General features: G+C 39.7%; 1 protein-coding gene and 1 non-coding gene across 8 annotated transcripts in view; both read right to left on the minus strand.

Moving 5' to 3' along the window:
* Positions 1-3,447: 3,447 nt before the first annotated feature.
* RGS7 (regulator of G protein signaling 7) overlaps positions 3,448-13,465 on the minus strand; it is a 501,886-nt gene continuing 491,868 nt past the window's right edge. For all 7 annotated transcript variants that reach the window (XM_059145951.1, XM_059145947.1, XM_059145950.1 and 4 more), the window contains one exon: positions 3,448-4,133. Coding sequence is in view for 1 of the 7 variants with exons in the window: in XM_059145950.1 (XP_059001933.1) it covers positions 4,083-4,133 (51 nt within the window). In the remaining 6 variants the exon portion in view is untranslated. The remainder of the gene's footprint in view (positions 4,134-13,465) is intronic.
* On the minus strand, positions 10,802-10,957 carry LOC131815424 (U1 spliceosomal RNA). Its single transcript, XR_009347736.1, has one exon. It is a non-coding gene; the product is annotated as a U1 spliceosomal RNA (small nuclear RNA).

Here is a 13,465-nt window from a genome sequence, read left to right on the forward strand (position 1 = left end):
AGCCTTGTATCATGGAACCAAGAGGTTCCAGAGTCTTTAAGACCTGCCATGACAAATCATTCGGTTTGCTTATACTTAATACCCACTGCCCCGTTTAGCTCACGAGACCACTGGAGATCTGGTGTCTGGGGAAGGAGAAGATCCTCTCCTTACACTTTGGGGCCAAAGGTCATCCCATATTGAGAAAGAGTGAAGATTTCACCCCTGCTACCTTATCACCACCATCTGCCCCCCCCCCCCCCCCTCTAACTCACATTGTCTTTGCTCCTGCAAGTTTCCATCATACATTCAGGTGAGGACGCAGCTGCTCTCTAACAAGCCCTATTCCTATTTTCCAGAGATGCAGTTTGCAGAATTCCTTTGTTCGGGGTGCGGTGTCCTTGACTTAGGCAAGTTTCACTTTCCGGTCACTGTTTTGGTACCGATGTGACAAACCCACCATCGCACTCCACTTCTCTCCAGGCCTTGGCCCTCTGGTATCCCGATTCACCGCTTGGCTTTGGCCCTATGAACTTCAAACCAAATGATTCCGCTCAACCTAAGAGTGGTGTTTGAACATGTCTTTTATCTTTTTATCTTTGAGAAAAATGACCTTTTGGAGGAAAATAAAGGGAGGAGATTAAGGTAGATAATATTTTTTGACTTATTATGTACCTAATTCTGCACTTGATAGTTTAGACACACTGTCTTCATCCTTCCAACCAGTACTGGAGTTAGATGTTGTTAACCTTTAAAAAGATAACAAACACACTCCATTGTATTTGATTTCCTAACAAGTTGAAATGATTGAGGTCTCATAACTTAATAAAGACATCAAGATTTATGAATCAGTTTATTAATCAAGAAGCACTCGTGTCTACCCAGCAACTGATGACCTTTGTAAAGATGAAGTTGCAGATGCGTTACATTTCAGCCGTAGGAAATTATGGAGGCGCGTATTACATGGAGCACTGGGTGTAGTGCATAAGCAATGACTGCTGGAACACTGAAAAGAAATAAATAAAATGCAAAAAAAAAAAAAAAAATCTCCAGGTATTCAAGGACATACATAACAGTTTCTGTCTTAAACTTAAAATTAAATAACGATGTCTTATGTTCGATATGTCATTTGGCATCTTTTAAAAGGTAAATTTCAAGTTCAAAATTCTAGATAAAAAGATACAAAAAATGGTTGTACACAACACAATATATAGGATATGTTTGTGTGAGACTGGATTTAGATCTCTCTCCATCCTTTACATTCACAAAATTCCTATCTGTTTTTTTTTATTATTTTAATTTTAATTTTTTTTAAAGATTTTATTTATTCATTTGACAGGCAGAGATTACAAGTAGGCAGAGAGAGAAGGAAGCAGGCTCCCCGCTGAGCAGAGAACCCGATGCGGGGCTTGATCCCAGGACCCTGGGATCATGACCTGAGCCGAAGGCAGCGGCTTTAACCCACTGAGCCACCCAGGCACCCCACTCTCTGTTTTCTTAAGATGGCTTAGAGATGGGTGGGTTACCTCCTGTTGAAGTTTTAGAGGGTGTTAGGATATGCGGAGAGATGTAATGGGCAACAGTGAAGTCACTGGCTGTTTCCGTGTGCTCTTTCAGGTCTGTAATAAAGAACACACAAATCCTATGTGGGGAGACCATCAGTGCATGTACCTGGATTAAATTTATGCTAGTAGCTAAGACTTGCTTTCCGCATAGACAAAAATTACTCACAAACCATCACACTCTATAAAGAGAAGTGAGCGCTCAGCCAGCAGAATGAGGGGGACCCGTGTGCGAGTCCTGAGCAGCGACTTCTACTCACACTTGTCATCGTGAAAAGGGAGCCCTTTGCCCGTTCATTTATTTTCCTGGCACCTGACAGGGGTAGAGTTGCTGACCATACTTCTGTCACTCTTACTCAAGCAGAAAATCCACTGTAAATCCACAGAAAAACTGTAAACATTGCAAAGGGAACAATCGGGCCAATGGAATTTAGAGGATGAATTAAGTAGTTTTGCAACTGAGTGTGGAAACTCCGGGTCCCCTCTTCAGTGGGTAGCTTTTTAAGTTGCGGTGAGGTAGAAAAAGGCTTCTTAAAAAACGATTTTATTCATTAGAAACTTGAGAGCGTTTTCTTCTGTGCCTTATGGATCACATTGTTCCAGAATGGGGTGGGAGACGGTTGCCGTGTGCTTGTTTGAGCGAACTGCACGAACCCCAACATTCTTCTGTTTCTAAGATACACAATTTTGTATCCTGAGCCTCGTCTAAACTATGTTAAATGGAGTCATTAGGCTATTTAAAGGTTTTATGTCCTTGAACTCAAACTGACTCACAAGCTTACTAGGGGCTCCTGACGTGGGGATACTTGCCTGGGTGTTTCTCTTTTCTGTCCTCTTGCCATTCTTACATTTTTTATCTCTGTATAAATTTGTGATTTAGAAGTTTTTGCTGAAGGAATGACAATTTGTAAGAGATAGCCTCCAAAATAACCGGTCCTGTTTGTGCAGGGTTCAGTGTCTAATCATATTCTTCTCATGCGTCATTGCTCGCTTTCCAATAATGTTTCATTACGTATCAGTGAATCTGCCCAAGGCTGTCCTGAGTTAAGTGTTTCCAAGGGAGAACATCTATATGTCTAGATTTATGTGCATGAACTTTACATATTCCTTTTCAAAAGTCATAGGGCATATAATTAAATCTTCTTAAAATCTTAAAGTAATTACAGTGTTCTCATTATCGTCCATATATAAATTTCTCCTATCACGTCTCTCCCATTTTATGATGGTTCGACACACTGGCTCACAGACTCACAACTAACTTCTCACTGATGTGGGTATATTTTTTTTTTTTTTCAGAATTTAAATTACAGAAATAATCTTATAGGACTCCTGTGAGGACGGAATGTGAGGATTTCGCAGGCAGGTACAGCCCGTACCACCGCGGCAGGTACTTACTGAAGATCACGAATTACCATTGTGTTCTCAAAAGAATTAGTAACCACCAAAGTGTTAAAAAATCACTGATTTAGGGCACATCTAGAATTACACTTTAAAGAAGTTCCCGAGTGGGGAAGTCACACTCAAAACCCAATTCTCGTAGAAATATCCATTAGCAAAACCTAGAGATGCATCTTCATAATGAGGCTGAAAGGCCTGGGAAATAGCTCTGATCATGGGAAATCTGAACATGTGGAAGGCTCATTTTTGTTGCTCTTGATCGGGAGAGAAAGCCTTGGCCTGGTCCTGGGTTAGTTCCCGGACGAAACAGTCTCTGTCAGCTCCTGACTCCTGTGCCATCTAAGCTTGCTTTGAAGCCCTGAAATAAACACAGCGGGTGATAGCTTCAGATTCCAAGACTACATCTGTGGATGCTTTCTCAGTGGTTTTTTTTTTTTTTGTAGTTGTTGTTGTTTTGCTTTGTTTTGGTTTTTGTCAGCATGCAGAAGTCAAAAGTTACAAGAACAACGAGATTCTGCATCTTTTAATGAAAGATAAAACAACAATATAAACATACACAAATTTACAGAGAAGGGATCAACTTTAATACATTTGGAGTAAAAGGTGTTTCTTATTTAAATATGGTATAAAAATAAATGCAAGAAACATTAACCGAGAATGTACAGACAACAGACAAAGACAGGAGCTTGTTTCTGACTGTGAACACTTGGTGAAATGAAACTTTCTTTGCTAATTTATTGTTTAATAAATGTGAAGCCATATGTATACTTATTGATATATGTTTTTTCTTTTACAATTCTTCCAGTGTTTGAGTGAATTTTCAGTGAACCGTGTGTCTAGCAGAAGCTTTAAGAGAAAGAGAAAGGGGGAAAAAAAGGTTTACTTCACTTGAACTTGTTAAAAAGGAAAAGACAGATCCAGCGTAGTACAAGGAGAAAGTAAGCAGACAACATTTTGAAATGGAGGCATCGAGATGGCAGAGTCACTTGAAATGGCAACGCCTTAATGTACACAAAGAGAGAACAATTCAGGTCCTTTGCTCATGCACCTTCTTGGTCTAACGTCCTCTGCTCCAGGTACTAACAAAGAGCTACAAAGTCTCTGCAGGGACTCCAGTCGTTTCCATGCTACACGGTGATCCTTTTAGTAAGACTGAACGAGGCTTGTTAACCTCTTTGATGTAAGAGATTTCCCCTGAGAAAAAAATATAAAACACAGGAAAAAAACCAGTATGATCACTGAAAACCTATGAGTAGCATTTGTTTAATGCCGCTGATTTTTGTGCACGGGTCAAAACAGAACCCTTTAGGTACATCTTAGCTCAAGTTTCCTCCCTCCACCAACACATCAAACAAAATGATCTGCCCCTCCCCCCACCATCCACTTCCTCCCCACTGCAAACAGACTGATGGGTTCACAGCACAGATTAGCAAATAATAAAACATGTCCATAAACATTTCATCAAGGCTTAGCAATGATGCAACATCTTGAAACAAACCTTAGTAAACTGCTCTGAAAGGTAGCAATGTGAATGCATTCTCGTTCAATTGCTGGAATTAGTGTCATGTTTTTAAATATCTACATATGCAGAGGATATGATTTAATTAAACAAAATTCACTATTAAAGGTGTAATTGGTAGAAACTCAACATTGAGTCTGTCCCCTGTCCTATATGGTAATGGAGAAAAAGATGCCAATTGTACATCCTCAGATAATCTTTTGGCTCCTACTTCAAACCAGACATCTCCCTATCTTTTTCCACCTTATTTCCTCCAACCTCAACCCCAACCCCATAAACATCCCCTATATTCTGATTCCATATATTGTGTTAATACCTAGAGTACATAACTCACTTTTCTGAAAACTTGAAAGCCAACACTGTCCCTGTTAATACCTGTACTCGAGAAAGTTTTAAATTTCTATCGGAGCTGCAGGTTGTCAGCTGGTGCTTCCTGTTTCATCTCTTTTTATATGTTCTAGTAATAAAAATAAGATGTTCCACTTATTTGAATGGAGTTTGTCTTTTTCAGAGGATAAAATAATGTAAAGTCAAAAGATTTTTTGAGAAAGACACGTTAGTAAGGAATTAGTCATAACAGCAGTCTTGATCTGCTGCCTAATACGGGTCAGAGTTTGATGAGAGACAGGCTTGTACTGGAGAGAATTATCGCTCATGGTCATACTTTGGGAAAAGAGCAATATGCTTAAGAAATGATCAATAATTTCAAAATCAAGCTTTCTTTACCCTCTTTACAGTGGCGGACAAGGGCCTTGTGGCTGACGTGGAGCACAGCAGTGGGAAATCAAGCGCCTTTTCTTTTAATTGGGGAAAAGTGTTCAAAACTTAGCATCTAGCAACTAAGAGTAGAAGATGCCTTCCCACTGGCTCTGCTTTAGTCACTTTTGGGAAGGAAAAAAAGAAAAGAAAAGCAGTTCATTACGAGACTCCCGACTTTCCGTTGTCTGTGGGCCTTACGAACGAGGTGTGTTTGGCTCCTTCTTGCTGCCCCTTCTGTGCTTTTGCGCGTCCGTGACATGGGGATAATCACAGAACCTACCGAAAAGCTTTTTCTGAAGAACAAGGAAACTCAATTGCTTAGAACTGTTCCTGGGACATTCTATGTACTAAGTTCATGATGGCTCTTGTTATATAGTTAATTACTGTTTTTATCGTTAAATGCTTTCTCATTAGGACACTGACACCCGCAGTCTGTTCTGACTCTAAAAGGGCATAAAGTTGCTAATGAATTGGAATCTAAAATTATGCTGCTTTTCCATCCCAAACCTGGGCCATAGATTGCCTAAATAATGTTGGAATCTAAAAGCTACCTTTCTGTACTTGGAGACCACACGATCGCCTACATTTACTACTGTATTCATTTCTTGTGCTATTAATACGTGTGTACATGAGTTTATATATATTTGTTCTGAGGCTGAATAATTTGTTTTTAAAACGGGCTGTTTGTAATGCCATATGTGGGATGGAGAAAATGCCGTATTGCTTGAGGCACAAGAGTGAGTGTTTATAGGGCAGAGGAGGGAAAGATGCTAAGGTAAATTATTACTTTTAAAACTACAGATTAGTGTGATTTGTTTAAAACTATGGGAAAGAATGAAAGTCACATTGGAATAGAAAGTCATTTGAAACTCTCTGTAATCATTTTTTATTTGGACTGTGAAAATTACTGTCAACTTTGTAAATTTAACAAATATATTAATATGGCTCTCTTTCTACAGACTTTTGAAACATCCTTGAAGCTATTAGGACTTGGCCTGGTAGGAGTTTCATTAAAAAGGAGATGAGGTACAAGGTTAGCTTGACAGGCTGTTCATAGAGTACTCATTCATAGAAAATAGTAGAAGAACGCAGGCTCATAGTCAACCTGGAGATTTGTGATCATAGGAAAACAGATGAGCAGAAATGGGAAACAGTCACACGATGAAACACTTGGTGTGATATCGTCTTACCAAATATGTAATAAGGATATTTGTTGTGTGTATTGAAGCAAATTTGGGTACAACTAACAGTTAAAAAAAAAAAAAAAGGGTTCCATGCCCCAGTCTGGGATCAAAGTAAAGCTTTGTGCCCAAAGTAAAGCTCAGGTGCCCAAAGAGTCACGTGAATTTGAAGATCTGTAAAGCCTCTGAAAATCCTGCCTTATTCACAAACTGGAAGAAAACCGGCACTATTCTAGTGCACAGGGAAATATGGTTGCTCACTCTATTGGAAAATCTTAAAAAGAACATTGATCTTTTCTTGTAGGCAGGAAAGGATGTATTTACACACCTCCTCTCCTATAAATCCTTTTCAGTGCAGTTCCTCAGAGGCTGTATTAAATCGGGCAATTAACTTTTCATAATTTTCCCAAGTTGATGAATCTGAGAAACCTGTACAGTTCAGTTTTAAAATCTTAATTCCGGAAACCTTACAACTGAATTCTGTACAAGTAATATTTATTTTTAGCCAAATCCCGATGCATGTGTTATGTCATTTATACCCTTTCTTGTCAGATTCTAAAAAAAAAAAAGGACTGCAGTGGAGACAGCAATCCATGGAGAGAGACAAAGACAGGAACCCGAAACAAAACAAGAGTTCAGTATCCTATGAGGTTGTGTAATAGTTAATAGGCAAAAAGCTAAAAAAAAAAAAAAAAAAAAAAAAAGTATATAATCCATTTCAGGTCAAAAATACAGCTCAGATTTTGCTGGTGTCTAAGTGAAAACGGAGAGCACCTACCTAATCTACAATATAGTTGTCACATAAAATCACATAAACAGGCAGTTTTCCAGTCCCTCACAGTAACACCTCACCTCTCACCTCCCTCTCACATGCTCCAGAGATGCTGTCGTAGTGAGGAAAATACCCGCCTCCTCTGCCCGCCAAAAGGTCAGAATGAGCCTCCTTAGTGTTTGTTCTTAGCTCTTCTGAGGTACCTGTTCAGATTCTACCCGCTTTTCAAAGATGACCTTCTTATCCAAGTTCTTTCTAGAGCCTTCTCACTGCCCCCTAAACTCCTCTGGGAAGTCCCTCTCCGGACTGTCTTGCCCTTAGAATCAGAACTAGCCCATTTACAAGCCATCTGACTCATCAAATCAGCTGGCTTGGCCAAGCAATCAAAAGTTGCTAAACAACATGAACATTACAGAATCCCCCGGGACATACTGCACTCCTTGCGTGAGTTGAGCTCCTGGGCTGATACTGTATTTTTAAAAACAAGCGTCTAGAAACTAAGGGAATGAGACTCAAATGTCTTGGGTTAACTTTTGACTTAATGGAGGAGATTCATAGTGGAGTGAGATGGGGGACACGGCGCACCCTGGAGACTGACTGACTGACAGGACCTGGGCCTGTTTAACGCCTACACTGGAGAGCTCTTCCCTGCTTGACATGAAGCCACTTCTCCTGGGTAGACTGGCACGTGAGTTTACTGGACATTGAAGAATTCTAACAAAATATGGAGAGTGTCTGTTCCTACAAAGTTAAAGATCAGCTCAAATCGCTGGGAAGAAGGAAGGAGGGAGGGAGGGACAGAAGGACGGACGGACGGAGGGACAGAAGGACGGACCGACTCCGTAGCCGGTTGGGAGCCGGCGCATACAGTGTGGAGGACTCAAAAAAGCCTGTTATTATGTACTAAAAAGAGAGGGTTTATGAACCTATTTACATTTATGTACTTATTACTAGCTACCTGTTTGGATTGAGAAAGAATAATTAAAGCCAAATACCTTATTTCCTCAGTTTAAAATATTTTCCTAAAATAGTGTATAGCCATTAGAAAAATGAGGAAACCAGAAAAATATAAAGGATAAATGTTCTTAATATAGTTATTTACATACTAATATCTCATCACCTTTTTATAAAAATGTTTTAATTTTTTTACAAAACTGAAATTATACTATGCATAGTATTGGTTTATTATAAGTAACAAAGTGATTATATTTTGATTAATCAAGTTATATATTTTTTTCTAAAATAATGTTTTGTTCAAGTTCACTGCATTAGTGGGTAAGGAGATCAATTTAGATAGATGCTACCAACACTACGAAAAAAACCAAATACTACAGAATAGCTTGGAATATATCAAAGTGCATCACACATAATGAATGGAATGTACTGTTTCTGAAATGTTACTTTAGTTACACACCCATATAAACACACAGTTTATATAGTAATATAATATATACACACACACAAACACATATGCGTTACTATGTCAAATGTGGTTGGCAATAAAAAAAAGATGAAAACCACTTCTCAAAAATCTAAGTTTTAATAGCTGCATAAAACTCCATCAGGTAGATCTACCTTAATGTATTTAAGAAACTAATAATGTATAATTGTTGTACATTAAGGTTGTGTTTTATATTTGGTAGTTACATGAGGCAGTGGATATTTTTGTATGCATGTAGGTTTTCTTAGTAATTCAACTGCTAATAATTTAATCCTGATTGAAAATGTAAGAAGAATTTTGAAACCTTTGACACATTCTGTAAAGTTTTGTTCAAAGATACTGTTTAGCAATTCATATTCCTGTTAACAGTGTAGGAAGTCACTGATTCCCATACCCCTTTTCTCACACTAGGTATTATATTAAAGTTAACCTATTTGGAGGGAAAGTTATTTTGTGGCTTTTTAAATTATACTTGGCTATTAATGAAGATAGATTTTCTGTTAATTCTCTCATGTATTTATATTGTTTTAAAACTGTTCAAATGCTTTATTCATTTTTCTAAAGGCATATTGTTCTTCTAATTCTTCTGTATTGTTCTTCCTCAGGTAAACTAGGTTAGATCTTTGCCACGTACCTGCTCATGGGTGTTCCAGACTGAGGACAGGGGCTGCTCTAGCAAAGGTTTGGGGAATGAGACGTGTAGCGGTCATTGATGGTACTTCTGTGGCTGAGACAGAGAAGGGTGAGGTTCCTAACTAACCAGACTGTCTCCAAGATGTGCAATTACTGGAGTAGTAGAAATCCATCTTCCTCTCTGTTTTTGTTTTGAAAATTTTATTTGAGAGCGAGCGAGTGAGCGAGAGCGCACAAGTAGCGGGGAGAGGGAGAGAGTGGGCTCCCTCCGGAGCTGGGCACGGCCCGATCCCAGGACCCTGGGGTCCTAACCTGGGCTGAAGGCAGCCGCTTCACCGAGTGACCCAGGCGCCTCTCCAAACCATTCTTAAGTGTGTGCGGAGGCTTTAACAGACTGAGCTGTGCAGGCGCCCTTTCCTCTCTGTTCTTGATGGCATTTTAATCAGTTATTCTCACCATTAAACTGATGAAGTTCTGGTAAGATGTATGTATAATGAAAATTTGTTAATCGTGGTTAAAAGGTTGGGTAACAAAGAAATGCTCTAAAAACTTAAAGTTATAACTCACAAGACAGAGTTTACTGAAAAGAAGGCTAACCAAACTTAGATTAAAGAACCAAACTTAGATTAAAATAAACAAGCCAGAATTTTAGCAGCAAAAGATTGAGGAGATCTCATCTGAAGTCATGAAAAAAAAAGTGTTTTTTTTTTGTTTGTTTGTTTTGTTTTTGCAGTTTAAGCCCCAAATGACTATATTTTAAAAATTAATTTTTAAATTCCAGTATAATTCAGTGTTATATTAATCTCAGGTGTACAGTAGAATGATTCAATAATTCTATACATTCCTCCGAGCTCATGGTGACTAAGAAGACCCTGAATCCCCTTCACCTACATCACCCCCCCCATCTCCCCTCTCCCAACCACCAGTTTATTGTCTATATTTAAGAGTCTGGGTTGTTTTTTGTTTTTGTCTCTTTTCTTTTTTTTCCTTCTAATAAGGGGAGCATTTATGTGTCCAGGTTCTATTAAGCAAGGAAATACAACCATGATGTAGTTCCTTCCTTCAAAGGGTTTATAGTTTCATTTTAAATTTATTTCATTTTTGAAATTTAAATTCAATTAATTAACATGCAGTGTGTTATTTGTTTCAGAGGGAGAGAACGGTGATTTCTGAGTCTCGTATAGTCCCCAGCGCTCATCATGTCACATGCCCTCCCGGGTCCATCACCCCGCTACCCCGTCAGACTGGACACAGTTGCCGAGAGCTGGGGTGGGGAAGCTCCTGCAGTTTTCAGGCTGGTCTGTAAAAGTTACATGACCTGTTCTTTCTTCCTGTTTCCGTTCCTACTGGAAGACGGTATTCCCAGTCTCTGCTGGGAGGGCTGCGTCTCGAGTATCGTGTTCAGTTACGTTCTGGAGGACTCTGCCGGCGGACCGGAACAGACAGAGGAGGTAAGCAGCTAAGATGACTGGGAGACGGGGGATTATTAAATACACGTTCCTGAGGCAGGTCTCACTCAGCTTTAATTTGGTAGCAATTTTTAAGGCATCTTCTCTTTAAAGCATGAATGCGGTCGCCCACTACCACGAATTATGCAGTTGGGGAAATCGCAGGGGACATCGCAGGGGTCAGCACATCTGCAGTGCAATGGATAAGCCTCGCCCTGGGAAAACCACCTTCGTGATCATGGTATCTCCCCTTCCAGGTAATTAAGCTTAGTGTTCATAGAAGTGTCTTTTTTATTTTCATAGTCAAATTTCAGCAGCTAATATATTTAAATAAATTTTGTAATTAATATCAATTCAGTTACGATAAACTGAACATGGGAACAAACACAGTTGACCCTTAACCATGTAATTCAACTGCTGGTTGCAAAACGATGTGGGTGCAACTGGACAGTAGCCTCTCAGCTGGGACATTCGATGTGCCCTTGGCCTCTATCAATGGGGAGGGGAAAGCATCATTTAGGGCAGTGGTTTCAGAGTGTGGTCTCAAAGCCAGTAGGAACAGTATCACTTAAGAATTAGTTAAAAATGAAAATTCTTAGATCCCACCAGAAAACTACTATTCAGACCTCGTGAGTGTGAGGTCTAGAAATCTGTCTTCTCAGGTGTTCCTGCTGCAGACAAATGTGAGAACCACTGATCTCTGATGAGGAGAAGTCGGGTCGGAATACTTCTCCGTAGGTCACAGTTCTTCAACATGATTGTTCTGATGTATTTGTAACAAATGCAAATGCGAGGGGAGCAAGAGAAGAGAGAGGGAGAGAGAAAATGACTGACTCCGTTTATCTGGGATGAAGCCATGGAATCTGTGTTTTCTAAGTCCCTGGTGATGTTGAGATATGGGGTATGGGGAGTTGAACCACACAGAAAAATACTGCATTAGAGATTTTAACTAAAAGAAGGAAAAAGAACACTTGAAGAGTGGATGTAATCACATCTTCAAGTAATTCAATAGCTGTCTAGATCTAGATCAATGTTTGTTTTATTCTGTCTGGTTCTGAGATAGAACTAGGGTCAGTATATGAAGGTTACAGAAAAGTAGATTTTTGAAAATAAGAAATGAATTTCTACCACAATGAAGTGGAGACAAACCTTAGAATATTCAGAAGGTCATTTTCTAGGTTGTGTTTATACTAATGAAGTTGCGTTACAGTGACACCTCTATGGACTTAGTGAGGTCCTTGATGGACATAAATGTCCCTCCTAATGAAGCCGGTCATCTTCTTCATAGAAACCTCCATCATGGTAGGATTATGAACTAAGAGAAGGGACGTTTTGATTTTATATCAGTACAGCTATTTGGAATTTACCTCAGGGAGAACTTTGTGCATTTTTTTCTGGTTGAGTTCTGTAGGCTTTGTGGCTTGAGATGACAGATATGTTCATAGATATCCGTGTTAAAAAAATTTCTAGAGCATCTTAGGTAAATATAAACTGGTCACTGGGTTTCCCCACCATAGATCTCACCGGTAAACACTCAAGGATGAACCATTTTCTCCTTTCTCGTACGGACCTGCAGCTCCTCTCATTTATCATTTTGTCGTTGGCAAATATGGCTGTTCATCTTGTTTTACTGAAACTCTTTGTGGTGACAGCTTAGAAAGCAATTTCAGGTTCCCTGCAGCATGATGTAGATTGATTGGTGTGAAATATAGCCTATTTCGTTCGGACAACATAGCTTTATTTTCCCCTAGTAGCATCATTAGTTCCTAAACTGCCACTGAACTTCTGTAAGCTGTGGACTGTAGAGTAGTTTTTGGTCCGGGAGCATCCAGTGCAACCCCGGAGGTTTCTCAGCAATGTTTTGAGGCTGCTGAGTAGAAAGGCGCCCATGGGAAACTTCCCTGTTGCTAGTACATATGCCAAGGACAGAAGTTGAACAGCACTTCCTGAAGTCTTGTTTTAATGTACTGCAGGCCTTGGTTTGCACCAGTGGTTATAAGGTGCCAGCTTCCTGGGTAGCTGGAAACCACCTGGGAGGTGCTAGGTAACAAGTTTATAACCCAGTACTACTTCTGTATCTAAGCACTATTGGATTCTTTTATCCAACAACAACAACAATACAGTTCTTAAACGCCTACTACGGGCCAGATACTTTGCTCCTTATCTTAAAATACAAGCATAATAGCCATAGCCATTCTGACATAGCCACTACTGTTAGGAAGATGACAGTTCATCACAGATGTTAACAGAAGTAACTCCTTTTAGGACGCCATTAACATGTGCACCTAAATTGGCTCATTCTTGGAAGAGTTAACTATTCAGTGAACAGAACTAACTCCCTACAAGCTTCCCACTAGCTTACTTCATGAAAATCACACAGTTTCTCTTAAAGCAGCTCAGAGTAGGCAGGGGAAAGGTGAGGTCCAAGCAAGGGACCTGCTTACTGCCTAGTGGGGACAACAAGCTCTGCAAGTGGACAAAGATAGAACCAGAAAGAGTCCTGAGGACCCGACAAATGCAGGAGGCATTTATGGCAGGCAAGGACTTCCGTGAGGTCTCCAGGTAGAGGAGCAGAGTACAAAAGAAAGTAATCAAGGAGACACCTTGCATCCTGGATCCATGCACTGAGCCATTTTCATCTCTGCAGAAGATCGGGGTATAGAGCATGTGAGGAAAACTGGAGATAGGAGAACATGTTGGCAGGATCAACAGCTGCTGTATGAATCCACACTTGATGATAACAAGAACTTGGCCAGTAAAATAGAAGAAATAT

Source organism: Mustela lutreola, chromosome 14 (assembly GCF_030435805.1).
Source record: "Mustela lutreola isolate mMusLut2 chromosome 14, mMusLut2.pri, whole genome shotgun sequence".
NCBI classification, from domain to species: domain Eukaryota; kingdom Metazoa; phylum Chordata; class Mammalia; order Carnivora; family Mustelidae; genus Mustela; species Mustela lutreola.